The following is a 16,731-nucleotide window of genomic DNA, read 5'->3' on the forward strand; positions in this document are numbered from 1 at the left end:
CTTGTCATCATTGGAGGCAATCTCAATGCAGAGAGATATCGAGATGAGATTCTGCAACCAGTGGCAATCCCATATCTCCACAGTCTGGGATCGAACTCTATCCTCCAAGATGACAATGCTCGCCCCCACAGAGCAGGGTTTCTCAGAGACTACCTCCAGAATTTGGGAGTGGAGAGGATGGAATGGCCTGCCAGCAGTCCTGACCTCAACCCCATTGAACACTTGTGGGATCAGCTTGGGCGTGCTGTTCGTGCCAGAGTGACCAACACAACCACGTTGGCTGACTTGCGACAAATGCTGGTTGAAGAATGGGATGCCATCCCACAACAGTGTGTGACCAGGCTGGTGACCAGCATGAGGAGGAGGTGCCAGGCTGTTGTGGCTGTGTATGGTTCTTCCACACGCTACTGAGGCTCCTGTTTATTAAATGAATAAATTGTTAAATTGCCAATATGTCTTGTTTCTTCAGACTTCAATCATCCAATCCACCAAACAACACCGAACAAGAGTCAATGGCAGAATAAGCAGTTTGGCATTGGCAGAGAAGATTTGGCAGATTTTTCATGGGCGCAACCCACATACTCAGCTCTGCTGCTCATCCCACAAATGCATGTTCCTTACAAATGTGGCACCATTTAAAAGGGAAATAAACAGGCTTTCCAACGGTATAAGATTTATTGCCAAGAAGCATTGATACAACAAAGAAATAATCTACCAAACACAAATTTCCTTACTTTTTGTGCTATGTTTATAAACACGTACATATGTGTGTGTATGTATGTATGTATATATATACAGGTGCTACTCAACTTACGATGCGGTTACCTTCTGAGAAACCCATCGGAAACCGAAAATATCGTAAATCGAAATGCATTTAATACACCTGATCACGCGGCCGGTAGCGAGCTGCAGCTACCTACTGGTCGCTGCCGTTTGCACCATCACAAAGCCGAAATATCGTAAGTCGAAGCATCGTAAGGCGGGGAGCATCTGTGTGTGTGTGTGTATGTATGTATATATATATGTGTGTAGGAAAGAACTGCAGATGCTTGTTTAAATCGATGGTAGACACAAAATGCTGGAGTAACTCAGCGGGTCAGGCACCATCTCTGGAGAGAAGGAATGGGTGACGTTTCGGGTCAGTCTGAAGAAGGGCCTCGACCTATTCCTTCTCTTAATCTGCTGAGTTACTCCAGCATTTTGTGACGTGTGTGTGTGCGTGTGTGCGTGTGTGTACGTGTGTGTGTGTACGTGTGTGTACGTGTGTACATTGAACTTTTTCTCGTTTATTATACTATTTACAGAGTGTTATGTTTACATATTCGTGGGGCTGCTGCAAGTAAGAATTTCATGGCTCTGTTTGGGACACATGACAATAAAACACTTAAATGTGCATGATTGGAATAACTCAGCACATTTCAGAGAAGGGAACTTGGACTTAATTTAACAGCAAGCCTGGTATAATTTAGATAAAGGAATTATCTTAGTTCTACAACACAGAATTATATGTCCATAATGTGTGTTATTTAACAATAAAATGATATCAGGCTTTGTTATCAAGCAGTCATTTTTGTCAATGAAATTGCGCATTCCAGCTGCAAAATAAAATCACAAAGCTGTCTGACCTGCTGAGTTACTCCAGCATTTTGTGTCTCCCTCGATTTAAACCAGCATCTGCAGTTCTTTCCGACACACATATATATACATACATACACACACACACACACACACACATTTTAGGGGGACTTCCGGGAGGGATTTCAAGTGCCCTCTCGTAATTTTGGTTGGATTAAAGGAGGCGCCGGACCACCAGTTGCCGGCAAATCGTTGGTGGACCTGTATAATGCTAAAGAAGACAGGACCAGGCCAATAAATTTCCAGACCACTGGGCCTTTAGTCATTACCACATATCTTTGTTGGTTGGAAACACAAGATTCAAGATTCAAGAGATTCAAGATTCAAGATAGCTTTATTTGTCATCCAACAAAACGGATTTTTTGGACGAAATTCAGTCACCCACAGTCCAACAATAAAAGCATTAAAATGGGCAGATTACACAATAAAGCATTAAAATAGGCAAATTACACAACCCCAAAAACACACAAAAAAAGAAACATCCATCACAGTGAGTCTCCTCCAGTCCTCTCCTCACTGTGATGGAAGGCCACAATGTCTTTTCCCTTCTCCTGCCGTCTTCTCCCGCGGTCAGGTTGTTGTGGTTGCAGGAACTGTAGATGCTGGAATCTTGAGCAAAACACAGTGTTGGAGAAACTCAGCCAGTCAGGCAGCATCTGGGGACTGGATAGGCGACATTTCAGGTCCATATGTGAGTTTGCTGCATTTCCTATATTTCAACGACGGAACTTTAAAATCACTTCATCTGAAATTAAAGCACTTTGAGGACAGTCTCACAGGGATGTATAAAACGTGCAAGATAAATCTAGGCCAGATGTGACGCTGCTCTGGAACTCTGACCCAGCCAGAGCGGGCAGATCCATTTCCATAGCCGACTTCAGCGGCCGACTTTGCGGCCAGGTATCTCGGTACCCAAGGCCGTGACCTCTTTTGGTCTGGCAAAACGGATAATATGGCAAGGGTCTGGAACTAAGTGTCCTGGAAAATCAGTTGTGGACCTGTACAATCTTTTTATTCCCAGTGCGAAATAGATCATCCCACAGACCAACCTTCCCACCATTTACTCCATCTACACTTCACCCTGCTTCGGAAAAGCAGCCAACTTAATCAAAGGGACATCCCACCCCAATCATTCCTTCTTCTCCCTGTCCAGCAGAATGTACAGAAGATTGAAAGCACGCACCAACAGACTGTAGAACAGCTTCTTCCCCCTCTGTAATCAGGCTTCTGAACGGTCCTTGAATAAGCTAGGGTACTGTCTGATTCAACTCTACCCCTTTGCGGAATTAGATTTTGTCCATGGAACTGATGCGACGCAATGGTGAGAACTATATTCTGCACTCTGCTTCTTCCCCTTTGCTCTACTTATTGAACTCGAGTTTGAATTGATTATATTTATGTATGGTATTACCTGATCTGATGGAATAGCATATAAAAATACAAATTAATTGATGGGATTGCATGCAAATTTTTTTTTTTTACTGTGCTTTGGTGCAAGTGTAAATAATGAACCAAAACGCTAAAGAGCAGATATTTCCTGATCTTGATTCTGACTACGGGTGTTGTCTGTACGGAGTCTGAATGTTCTCCCTATGACCACTTGGGTTTTCTCCGGGTGCTCCGGTTTTCTCCCACATCCCAAAGACGTGCTGGTAGATAGGTTATTTGGCTTCTGTTCATTGTCCCTAGTGTGTAGGATAAAACTAGTGTACGGGTGAATGATTGTTGGCATGGACTCGGTGGGCCGAAGGGCCTGCTTCCACTCTGTATCTCTAAACTATACTAAAACTAACCACTCTTGATTAGCTGCCATTTCCAGAACTTGCAGTTCCAATCTCAAACAGTGCAGAAGGAGGCCGTTCTGCCCATCGTTCCTGTATTAGCCTTTTGAAAGGCCTCGCCAGTTGATCCCACTCCCATCTTTGTGATTCAATTATTGGTTTTCCTGCGAACAAGCACTAAGACAGACCTGCAGAGATGTGCTTGCAATAAATATTGTACCATCACTGTCCTGCTGATGTAAACTGTGCACAATCTTGCCCGAGGGGGAGAAGTTATTTTGACTAGTGTTGAATAAGATCAGAGAGACAGATAGCCATGTCACTTGGAGACTGAAATGAAGCTATTTTGTCCACTAACCTTGTGACTGACCTACTTTATATCCAGGGGGCGATTAGCAGCAAGTCAGACGGTGACTATGTCTCAAGGCATTTGGCAAATGACAAATACTTCATCATCTCCTTTGTGAGATCCTTTTAAAGTAGTTTAGTTTAGAGATACAGCGCGGACCCAGGCCCTTCGGCCTACCCAGTCTCTGCCGACCAGCGATCAACCTGTACACTAGCACTATCCTACACACTATGGACAATTTACAATTTTTACTGAAGCCAATTAACCCACAGCCTGTACGTCTTTGGTGTGTGGGGAAACCGAGCACCTGGAAAAACCCCACGCAATCACGGGGAGAACGTAAAAACTCTATGCAGACAGTACCGGTACTCAGGATCAAACCCAGGTCTATGGTGCTGTAAGGCGGGAACTCTACCGCTGCGCCACTGTGCTGCTCCACGTCCTGCCAATCCTGAAACCACAGTTTTATTCTGCACCGCATCAAATTGTACCTTCTGCTGAATAATTATGTCTGTTTGCCTTTCAAACTGAGCCTCACGTAAGTGTGATACAGAGTGCTGAAGTAACTCAGCAGGTCAGGCAGCATCTCTGGAGAGCATGAATAGCTGACTTGAAGAAGGGTGTAAATCAAGAACATTGCCTATCCATGGTCTCCAGAGATGTTGCCTGTCCAGCTGAGTTATTCCAGCATTTGTGTATTTTTTGTAAACCAGCATCTGCAATTGCTTGTATTCACTCTGTAAATGTGATTTCATTCCAAAACTCTCCCTTTCTCCCATTAATTCCTCTTAATCTTCCAGTGTTGTGAATTTGAATCTGAATGTTGTTCTACAGAGTTTAATTTGATTCTGCCAAGACCTACTAGGTATCCCGTTTGCTGACCATTTTAACTCCCCTTCCCATTCCCACACAAATAATTGAAAATACATCTATCAAGTCTCCCCTTAAACACCGACATTCCAGAAAATACAATCCAAGTTTGTCCAATGCTCTCCAATCCAGGCAATATTCTGTGTCTGAAGAAGGGTCCCGACCTGAAATATCCCCCTTCCTTTTCCGCTGGAGATGCTGCCTGACCCTTGAGCTACTCCAGAACTTTGTGTTTATCTCAGTATTCTCCACCCTATTCTGCACCCCTCCACACATTACAACATTGATTGAGCTTTGTTAGATGTAAAGCACTTCCAGACATTGGGTGAAAATGAAACACACATGTAAAGAGTGAGGTAAAGTAAATTAGACGGTGACATGTGGAAGATGAATATCAGCTGAGAGAGGCCGAGGAGAAATGACCCATCTCCTTGTCCCGAGTGCCAATTTATCCAAACGCAAATGATTTTAATCAGCCAGACTTTACTCAAAATGGAAATACAGGACAACATGGAAGCAGAATAATTTGGGCAAATTCAGGAGGAAACTGGATAGGGCAATTGACGGGAAATTAAATGCAGGGATATAGGGAGAGAGCAGGAAGTGGGACTAACGGGATTGTGCCATTGGCAGCTGTAATAAATTCAATCTGCCTTTGCTATTCCAGGATTCAATCTGGATTCAATCAGTTCATCAGAGCCGTGTACATATATCTTTCTCTTTACTCCAGCTCATAGAATGTGCTTTCTCGTTTACATTCCAGACCACGGCGGGAGTCGGGAAGAGTTGCAAGCGCTCCTGAAGCAGCTTCCGGAAGTGAATTACTGTCTGCTGAAGTTTCTGTGCCATTTCCTGACTCGGGTGGCTGCAGCCCACAGGAGTAATCGAATGACTGTCTACAACCTTGCCACAGTCTTTGGCCCCAATGTGTTTCAGTAAGTCCAGTGTAAAATTCTCACATTCAAAAGCTTCCAGTTAGTTGTTTTGATCACAAAAGGAACGCAGTTTAAATGCCGAAGATAGAAACAAAGCTGGAGTAACTCGGCGGGTCAGACAGCATCTCTGGAGAAAGGGAATTGGTGACTCTTTGGGACAAGATCCTTCTTCAGACTGGAGAATGAAGAATGATATTTATTCACAAAATGCTGGAGTAACTCAGCAGGTCAGGCAGCATCTTGGGAGAGAAGGAATGGGTGACGTTTCGGGTCGAGACTCTTCTTCAGACTGGAGAATGAAGAATGAGTCTGAAGAAGGGTCTCGACCCGAAACATCATCTCTACCTTTTCTCCAGAGATGCTGTCTAACCCGTTGAGTTACGTCTTCGGTTTCAACCAGCATCTGCAGTTCCTTTTTACACAATTTAAATGGCTCTAGATTACGGAGGTTCATTTTGAACTGCACAAAAATGTTTAGTTTAATGGGTCAATGGTTCCAGGGTACTTTATCGCTACATGTACCTAGCTAAAGAAGTTGCTTTTTTTTTGCATACAGTTCAGTAAAAATCTTACTACACATAGGCACAATCATACTTAAGTACAAGAGTGTTAGATAGTAGATGACACCGAGACCATACAGACGAGTCACCACGTTTCTGGCACCAACTTGGGAGAAGGCAGCAGAATGGGGTTGAGAGGGAAAGATAGATCAGCCATGATTGAATGGCGGAGTAGACTCGATGGGCCGATTGGCCTAATTCTGCTCCTATGACTTATGAACTTGCACCCTTCAAGTTTCAAAGTTCTTAAAAATGTAGAGTTTTAACGGCCGTAAAGGTCCATTGTCCTCGCGGCAGCACTGGGTCAGTGTGGCAAGGTCGGCCTGTTGGTGTCCTCCACTGCTGCTCTGCCACATCGTGCCACTGCAGGCTGTGCCCGATCCACGAGCTCAGCCTCTGTGGGACCTCAGGCAGCACCTGATCCCCACAATCCTCCAGCTTCTGTCTTAAAAACATAGAAACATAGAAAATAGGTGCAGGAGGAGGCCATTTGGCCCTTCGAGCCAGCACCACCATTCAATATGATCTTGGCTGATCATCCACAATCAGTACCCTGTTCCTGCTTTCTCCCCATATGCCTTGATTCCATTAGCCCTAAGAGCTATATCTAACTTTCTCTTGAATACATCAAATGAATTGGCCTCCACTGCCTTCTGTGGCAGAGAATTCCACAGATTCACAACTATCTGAGTGAAAAAGTTTTTCCTCATCTCCGTCCTAAACGGCCTACCCCTTATTCTTAAACTGTGACCCCCGGTTCTGGACTTCCCCCAGATACTTGATCTGCTGACCACTTCCAGCATTTTATGTGTTTATTTCAGATTTCCAGCATCTGCAGTAGTTCACAGGGTAGGTTCATACCCCATTAACTTGCCTGATAGTATCAGATCTTGGAAGAAGCCAAGTGACTACTGGAGGAGAGTTTAACAAACCCCCAGGCATCTGGGCAGAGCATGCTGGTAGAATTGTCAATGGAAAATTGATACCAATTTAGAAATGTTCAAGAAAACACATCTCAAGTCAAAGCCATGCAGTTGTGCACCTTGGAGAGGGGACACCTTTAGCAAAAGAGTCAAATAAGATTCAAATAATTCATATCTGGATTAGAGGGTACTGGCTGTTAGGCGAGGTTGAACAACATTTGATTTTTTTTCTCCAGAACATTGGAGGCTGAGGGGAGATCTGATGGAAGTAAATAAAACTCTGAGAGGTATAGGTAGGGTAGACAGTCCAAACCTTTTCCCCCAGGATGGAAATGACAAAGACTATAGGGCAGGACTTTAGGGTGAGAGGTGCAAAGTTTAAAGGAAATGTGTGGGGCAAGTTTTTTACACAGAGGGCGGTGGGTGCCTGGAATACACAGCCAGAGGCGGTGGACGCAGAATGGCATTTAAGAGGCTTTTACATAGGCACATGGATATGCAGGAAATTGAGGAGTTTGGATTACGTGCAGACGAGATTAGTTTATCTTGGCATTATGTTTGGCAAAGACTCTGTGGCATGAAGAGCTTGCTCCTGTGAATGTACCTGCCTCAGCTACCTCCTCTGGCAGTCCGTTCCATATACCTACCAACCTAAGCGTTAAAAGGTTGCCCCTAGGGTTCCTATTAAATCTTTCACCCCTCACCTTAAACCCATGTCCTCTGTTTCTTGAAAGCATACCCTTAGGAGTATTCATTTAAAGTTGAAATCATGTACAAAACTATTGGTATGACCTCATTTGACATATTGGAGTAGATTTAGAATGTGGATGCAAAGAACAATATGTGAGTTTGTAGGAGGAAGACTTAGAAGCAGCACGGTGGTGCAGTGGTAGAGTTGCTGCCTTACAACGCCAGGGACCCGGGGTCGTTCCTCACTATAAGTGCTGTCTATACGGAGTTTGTATGTTCCCCCAGAGCCCTGTGTTGGTTTTCTCTGGGATCTCCGATTTCTCCCCACACTCCAAACATGTTTTTGTTTGTAGGTTGATCAGCTTGGTATAATTGTAAATTGTCCCTAGTGTGTGTAGGATAGCGTTAGTGTGCGGGGATCACAGCTTGGCGGGGACTCGGTGGGCCAAAGGCATGTTACCACTCTGTATTTCTAAACTAAACTAAAGATGAACTTTGGAAGGTAGATATGCAACATGATGAGATGCAGAGTGTTAATGAAAGCAGTACGTTCAAGGAAAATTCTTATCTGGAGAACCAGTACACATAGTACGGAATTAAGAATAGAGATTAAATGATTCTCCTCTCTACAGAATCTCTCCTTATCTACAGAAAAAACTAGATAATTCTTTTGAGGAGAGGGGGATTAAAGGTTATAATGATAAGTACAGGAGAGGCGATTGAGTGTTGCACATATCACAGTTGTCTTTGGGATGTTGAAACCATGAATTGACGTAACCCTGAAATTAAGTGAGGGGGTGGGGGAGGGTGTCACTACATTTTCCGTTTCATCCTGCTGTGTTATGGGGTGTGTTGGTGATTACTGCTGATAGTTAGGAGGCTGTGAGATACTGCTATAAAATTCCCCAAGGTTCTCTTGTGTTAAACATCTCAGAGTCTTTCAGCAGCATGGTGGCGCAGCGGTAGCGTTGCTACCTTATAGCGCCAGGGACCCGAGTTCGATCCTGACAACGGATGCTGTCTGTACAGACTGTGTACGTTCTCCCCGTGACTGCGTGAGTTTACTCTGGGTGCTCTGGTTTCCTCCCACATTCCAAAGACGTACAGGTTTGTTGGTCAATTGGCTTTGGTAACATTATAAAATTGTCCCTAGTGTGTAGGATAGTGCTAGTGTACGGTGTGATTGCTGGTCCGTGCGGCCTCGGTGGGCCGAAGGGCCTGTTTCCATGCTGTATCTCTATACTAAACTAAACTAAACTAAACTAAAGAGTGTTACACCATTAGAACTGCACAACACAGGAACAGACCAATATTTATCATACAGTTGGTCAAAATGTACTGGAGTAACTCAGCGGGTCAGGCAGCGTCTTTGGAGAAAAAGGATGGGTGATATTTCAGGTTGTGACTCTTCTTCAGACACTCACACAGTTCTTATCACACAGGTTCTGGTTGCTGACTCAGCTTTGCAAGTAATTGCCACAAGAGTACGCAGAACATAGAAAAGAACAGCACAGGAGCAGGCCCTTCGACCCACAATGTCTGTGATGAACATGATTCCAAGCTAAGACAACTTCATCTGCCTGTACATGATGCATATCCTTCCATTCCTTACATTTTCATGCATATCTAAAAGCCTATTGAATGCTACCATTGTATCTGCCTCCACCACACCCCTGAAAGCACGTTCCTGGCATATACCACCCTCTGTGTAAAAAGCTTGCCTGTACATCTCCGTTAATCTTTGCCCCTCACACCTTAAAAGTTAAGTACCTCTAGTTTATGACATTTTCTGAGGGGGAAAAGGTTCTGACTGTCTACCCTATCTATCCATTTCAGGCTACGTTTGACACCAAACCTCATAAGAAGATAAACATAAGTCATAGGAACTGAATTAGGCCATTCGGCCCATCGAGTCTACTCTACCGTTCAATCATGGCTGATCTATCTTTGCCTCTCAACCCCATTCTCCTGCCTTCTCCCCATAACCCCTGACACCCGTACTAATCATAAATCAGTCAATCTGCGCCTTAAAAAAACCCATTGACTTGGCCTCCACAGATATCTGTAGCAATGAATTCCACAGATTCACCACCCACTGGCTAAAGAAATTCCTCCTCATCTCCTTTCTAAAGGTACATCCTTTAATTCTGAGGCTATGGCCTCTGGTCCTAGACTCTTCCCCCTAGTGGAAATATCCTCTCCACATCCACTCTATTCAGGCCTTTCACTATGCAGTAAGTTTAAAAGGCATGTGGGACTAGTGTAGATGGGACATGTTGGGCTGGAGTGGGCAAGTTGGGCCGAAGGGCCTGTTTCCACGCTGTAAGACTCCATGACTCTATGAGAGGGAATGGAGTGATATGAATCATATGCAGGCAGAGTAGGTTTGTTTAACTTGGCATTATATTCAGCTCAGACATTGTGGGCGAAAGGGGCTGTTCCTGTGCTGTACCCTTCTATGTTCTATTTACCTTCAGGCTTAGCACTCCATTGCTGTGACCAAGAGGAGAGGTTTTGTGCAAAGCAAGTTACGGTCAATAAAGCACTGAAATGCTCCCTACAATGTGGGAAAAATGCCAACCATTTTGTGCATCCCACACAAAACACAGTTTTGGAGTACTCAGTGGGCCAGGCAGCATCAGAGGACAGAAATGGACAGACAACGTTTCGGGTCGGGACGCTGAAGAAGGGGTCCCAACCTGAAATGTTGTCTGTCCATTTCCCTCCACAGGTGCTGCCTGGCCCGCTGAGTAACATTTATTTTGCTCAAGATTTCAGCATCTGTTGTTCCTTGTGTCTGCATCTTATACATCCTGCTTTGTTAATTAACCCAGTATGATACACTTGGGAAATGTTGGGGCTACTCAATAGATCAGGTAGCATATGTGGAGGGAAATACGGAATTGAGATTTCAAGTCAGCGAGGTCTTTTACCACCAGGTGGCGCCACGGCGGCAGCCACGCCTACAGTCTGTCTGTCTTTTTCGTCTTTTTTTGTTATTTTTGTGTGTTTTAAAAAGTTTGTGTTAATGTTCTCTGGTTTGTTTTATGTGGGCGGTGGGGGGGTCGGATTGAAACTTTTTTTCAATCTCTTACCTTGCCGGAGATGCAATTGGTTTCCGGATTGTATCTCTGGTCGCTCTGCAGCCAAACATCATGGAGCTGGCGGCCTTGCTCAAGGCTGACTTTGAGCCCCACCACGAGGATGTGGACTTACCATCAGAGTGTGCGATCCCTTGCCTGGGATCAACGCTCCAACTGCGGCCTGCGGACTTCAATATCGAGGAGCTCGCAGTCTCAGGTACAGACCGATGTCGGGAGCTCCAAACGACGCGGAAGAGTTCAACCAGCCCCGACCCGAGTCCGATCGGTCGGCATGGGGGAGTTGAGATTCCCCCCCCCCCCCCCCCCCCCCCGATGCAGGAGCTTGGTTGCTCCGACGAGGAAGGCCCGACCGCCGGCTACGGGAGTCAAGATCAACCCATCAACAGAGGGCTCGAGGCCCCCGACCGCGGGGGAACAAAGAAGGGAAGAGATTGAACTTTTTATCGCCTTCCATCACAGTGAGGAATGCGGAGGAGTCACTGTGGTGGATGTTCATGTTAAAACGTATTTTAATAATAATAATAATAATAATAATATTCATTTATTGTCATTGCAACGAGTACAACGAAATTAAAAAACAGCCAATCCTGACGGTGCGTACAAACATATATGCAATAAATGCAAAAACAAATAAATACATAAATACAATTAAATTAAGTACAAGATTTTTTAACGGTGTTGCCTAGTGCAAAGGTAGTGTTCAGTTCTCGTATGGCCCTGGGGTAAAAACTGTTCTTAAGTCTGTTTGTTCGGGATTTGATTGACCTGAAACGTCGACCAGAGGGCAGATGAACAAACAGACGGTGGCCGGGGTGGGATGGATCTTTTATTATTTTGCCTGCTCTACTGAGGCAGCGCAGGCTGAACAGGTGCTCCAGGGAGGGCAGTGAGCAGCCGATGATTTTCTGGGCCGTCGTGATGACCCTCTGAAGGGCCTTCCTGTCCTTTTCTGAGCAGCTGGCATACCATGTGGTTATACAGTATGCCAGCACACTCTCGATGGAGCAGCGATAGAAGGACAACATGAGCTTCTCCTGCAGGTTGGTTTTCCTGAGGATCCTCAGGAAGTGGAGTCTCTGCTGTGCCTTCTTTACTGTGGTGATGGTGTTGGTAGACCAGGTGAGATCCTCTGCGATGTGCGTACCCAGGAACCTGAAAGCTGGTACCCTTTCCACGCAGACCCCATTGATGTAGAGTGGGTCTGTGTTGATGTAGAGTGATGTGTGTTCTGTTGCTTTTTATTGGTATGACTGTATGGCAAATGAAATTCCTCGTATGTTGCAAAACATACTTGGCTAATAAAGTATGATTGTGATTATGATTATTATGATTTAAACATTACATCTGTATCTCTCCACGTAGATGCTGCCTGACAATGTTTTTATTTCAGAATTACAGCCTCAGCAGTTTTTTTGCTTTGTTCTCTTCATTCAGGCTTGGAGAGATGTGTTATCCAGAGAAGGGAAATTTGCCATGTGTGTTTGCCTGCACAATATTCCCGCTCTAAACTAGGCTAATTGTATTCCAGTTTATTTTTTATTAGTTTATTATTGTCACGTGTACTGAGGTTAGTGAAAAGCTCTTGTTTGCACACTGTCCAGTCGGCGAAAAGACTACAAATGATTACAATCAAGCCATTCGAGGTGTACAGATAAAGAATACAGTGTACACCATTCAGTGCAAGATATAACATTGAAGTCGAATAAAGTCTGATTAAGGATAATTCAAAGGTCTCTAATGAGGTAGATGGGAGGTCAGGACTGCACACTAGTTGCTCAGAGGATAGTTCAGTTGCCTGATAACAGCTAGGTAGTTGGGCTACAATGGAGGGGTGAGGTGGAGGGTCAGCACTGATTTGACAGTTTAATTCAGTTTATTATTTTCATGTGTATCGAGGTACAGTGAACAGCTTTTTGTATAGAGTATACATGATTACAATCAAGCCATCCACAGTGTATAGATAAAGGATAAAGGGTACAACATTTTGTGCAAGATAATGTCTGATTAAAGATAGCTCAAAGGCCTCCAATGATCAGCCATGATCATATTGAATGGCAGTGCTGGCTCGAAGGGCCGAATGGCCTATTCCTGCACCTATTGTCCAATGAGGTAGTTGGGAGGTCAGGGCCGTACTCTAGCTGACTAGAGGATGGTTCAGTTGCCTGATAACAACTGGGAAGAAAGTCCCTGAATCTGGAGGTGTGCGTTTTCACACTTCCGTACCTCTTGCCTGATGGGAAAGAGCAGAAGAGGGAGTGACCGGGTGAGACTTGTCCTTGATTATGCTGGTGGCCTTGCCGAGGCAACGTGAGGTGCAAATGGAGTCAATGGACAGGAGGCTGGGTTGGCAATCATGGCTCAGATATTGTCCCGTCTGGAAACTGTGATTTGAGCACTCAAGTCTACACCAACATTTCAACACAAACAGTAGAGTTCAATGGTTCAGTGGTACTTTATTGTCACTTGAACCAAGATACAGTGAAGTTCTTTGTTTTGTATACAATCCAGTAAAACCACACAATATATAAGCACAATTATACACAAGTACAATAGCGCAATGATTGTAGCATAAGGATAATAGATTTCTTTTGAGGTAGTATTTCAAGTTGCTAAAAATATTGTTGTCCTGGTGGCGGCACTGGGTCAGTATTTAGTTTAGCTTTAATTTAGATGCACAGCATGGAAACAGGCAATTCGGCTCACCGAGTCCACGACGACCAATGATATATCCTGCACACTTGGGACGATTTAAAGAAGCCAATTAACCTACAAACCTGCACGTCTTTGGAATGTGGGAGGAAAACTGAGCACCCGGAGAAAACCCACGCGGTCACAGGGAGAACGTACAATTTCCGTACAGGCAGTACCTGATGTCAGGATCGAACCTGGATCTCTGGCTCTGAGGCAGCAACTCTGCCACTGTGCCACCCGAGTGATGGAGGGCTCGGCCTGGCTTGGCAATGTGGTCCGTGTCCTCCACAGTTACTCCGCCGCTCCATGTTGCTGAAGGCCACGTCCGATCCGCGCACTGGTCCAATCTCTGGGGCCTCCAGCGGTGCTCCGATCAGCGAACATGCCGTCCGTCCTCTCGCAGTGGGGTTAACGGGTGGAGGGAGGCGGAGCAAAACTATCTTGACAGACGTCAAAGATTTGTAGGTTTGTAGGTTAATTGGCGTAAAATGCCCCTTGTGTGTAGGATAGTGTTAGTGTGCAGGGTGGTCGATGGTCGGCGCGGACTCGGTGGGCCGAAGGGCCTGTTTCCGCAGTGTATCTCTAAAGTCTTAAGAGAAGCAGCAGTTCACAGACAATGCCCATCTTCTTACCAGGAAAACCCGAACATGGGCAATAGGTGTGCCCTTGCATGCCACCCAGATATCAAGATGCTGCAAGAATAGAATTCAGCAGTGTTGGATAAACAACGTGGTTTACAAGTGAAACACAACCTTGTGTTACCATTTCACATGAATGGAAAATTGTGTTTGCAATAGTAATCACCTCTTGTTGAGACAATTTTCTGTGACATTTTTCTGTGATTTTTAGATTTAGATTTTTTAGATTTAGAGATACAGCGCGGAAACAGGCCCTTCGGCCCACCGAGTCCGCGCCGCCCAGTGATCCCCGCACATTAACACTATCCTACACACACTAGGGACAATTTTTACATTTACCCAGTCAATTAACCTACATACCTGTACGTCTTTGGAGTGTGGGAGGAAATCGAAGATCTCGGAGAAAACCCACGCAGGTCTCGGGGAGAATTGACAAACTCCGTACAGACGGCGCCCATAGTCAGGATCGAACCTGAGTCTCTGGTGCTGCATTCGCTGTAAGACAGCAACTCTACCGCTGCGCCACCGTGCCGCCCGTTTAGTTTAGAGATACAGCGTGGAAACAGGTCCTTTGGCCACCGAGTCCACGCCGACCAGCGATCACCCACACAGTAGTTCTATCCAACACACTGGGGACAATTTACAGAAGCCATTAACTAACAAGCCTGTACATCTTTGGAACGTGGGAGGAAACCGGAGCACCCGGAGAAACAGCACCCAAGGTCAGGATCAAACCCGGGTCTCTGGTGCTGTAAGGCAGCAACTCTACCGCTGTACCATGCATCACAGGAGCCTACAGCAGAGAAGGAGGCCATTTGGCCCGTCATGTCTATGATGTTTGTGATTGACCGATTAGTCAATAGTCAATAGTCGTTTATTTGTCACATACACATAAATGTGTAGTGAAATGAAACATTACCCGCAGTTGAACAATAAGACCAATAAGAATAATCAATAAAAATGCAATAACACATACAATCACAACTAACACCAAACAAAAAGAAACATCCATCACAGTGAGTCTCCTCCAGTCCCTCCTCACTGTGATGGAAGGCCAAAATGTATTTTTCTCTTCCCTGCCGTCTTCTCCCGCGGTCAGGCTGTTGGAGTTGCCACGTCGGGGCGGTAAATCAGGACCATAAACTGCTGCCAGTTGTCCTTCTAATAAAGAAGGATGTTCAGGAGATTGAATGGAAGTGCCACGGAACTGGCCACTTCTGTTCACAATACCTCATGTACCAAGCTCGTTTCACTCCTCCTCCTCCTCCCTCTGCTGGTAACCGCACTGCAGCTCCCAGGGTCAGGATCAAAACCAGGTCTCTGGCGCCGTATAGCAACAACTATACTGCTACGCCACCGTGCCATCCAAAACCATTCAGATTGCTAGCGAGCAGATCCTCCAGTTAGCATGTCCAATGCCACAGTGCCTACATCTGTCACATCTAAAGAAGGGTCTCGCACCGAAACGTCGCCTCTCCATTCCTTCCCCTGATGCTGCCAGACTCGTTGAATTCCTGCAGCACTTTGTCTTCTGATCAAGGTTCGGGCATCTGCATTTTCTTAATGTGACCACGTGTCCACAGTAAGTCCTCATGTACCACGCTCATTTAACTCCCCCTCCTTCCTCCACCATAATGCTCCACCTTCTTGAATTTAAATGCCAGTGTAGATTTCAGTGCTCAAATCACAGTTTACAGATTTGTTGAGCCATGATCGCCAACTGCAAATACATAAAATGAAGGAAATCCAGCAACCCCTGCTGGAGAGCAGATAGGGATTGTTTTGGTCTATAATGCATGTTTCATAAACTTGAACTCCATAAGGACATAAAACACAGGAGCAGATTTAGTCCATTAGTCCATTCGACCCATCAAATCTACTCACTTGATCATGGCTGATCTATTTTTCTCTCTCAACCCCATTCTCCTGCCTTCTCCCCATAACCTTTGACACCTTTACTAATCAACAACTATCGATCCCCACTTTAAAAATACCCAATGTCTTGGCCTCCAAATCCGTCTGTTGCATGGAATTCCACAGATTCACCATCTTCTGATTAAGGAAATTCCTCCTCGTCTCCATTATAAAGGAACATCCTTTTATTCTGAATCTGTTCCCTCTGATTCTAGATTCTCCCATTACTGGAAACATCCTCTCCAAATCCACTCTATCCAGGCCTTACATTATATTCGGTAGGTTTCAATGCGATCCCCCTCAACTTTCTAAACTCCAGCGAGTACAGGTTCAGAGCCATCAGACACTCCTCATACATTAACCCATTCGTTCCCAACCATGTTCCGATTGATGGGTACATTGTTACTTTTCTAATCTGATATAGACTTGCTAAATTGCAATCTGAAGTGTCTTACAATTAGTGAAGGGTGGTAATGAATTGTTTTTAGTAGCACTGGTTGAGGGTTAAATCTTGGTCAGGTCCCCACGGACAACTCCCTTGTTCTTCTGCCATGGGACCTTTTACGTCCAGCAAAGAGGGTCTCAACTTAATGTCTTATGTGAAAATCAGCACCTCTTCACAGTGTGGCGGCCCCTCAATA

General features: G+C 45.1%; 1 protein-coding gene across 5 annotated transcripts in view; it reads left to right on the forward strand.

Moving 5' to 3' along the window:
* Window positions 1-16,731, forward strand: part of fam13a (family with sequence similarity 13 member A) — a 239,821-nt gene that overhangs the window by 68,268 nt on the left and 154,822 nt on the right. For all 5 annotated transcript variants that reach the window (XM_078403365.1, XM_078403356.1, XM_078403384.1 and 2 more), the window contains one exon: window positions 5,399-5,570. In XM_078403365.1, coding sequence (XP_078259491.1) covers window positions 5,399-5,570 — 172 coding nt within the window. The remainder of the gene's footprint in view (window positions 1-5,398; window positions 5,571-16,731) is intronic.

The sequence above is a fragment of the Rhinoraja longicauda genome, chromosome 1, assembly GCF_053455715.1.
Source record: "Rhinoraja longicauda isolate Sanriku21f chromosome 1, sRhiLon1.1, whole genome shotgun sequence".
NCBI classification, from domain to species: domain Eukaryota; kingdom Metazoa; phylum Chordata; class Chondrichthyes; order Rajiformes; family Arhynchobatidae; genus Rhinoraja; species Rhinoraja longicauda.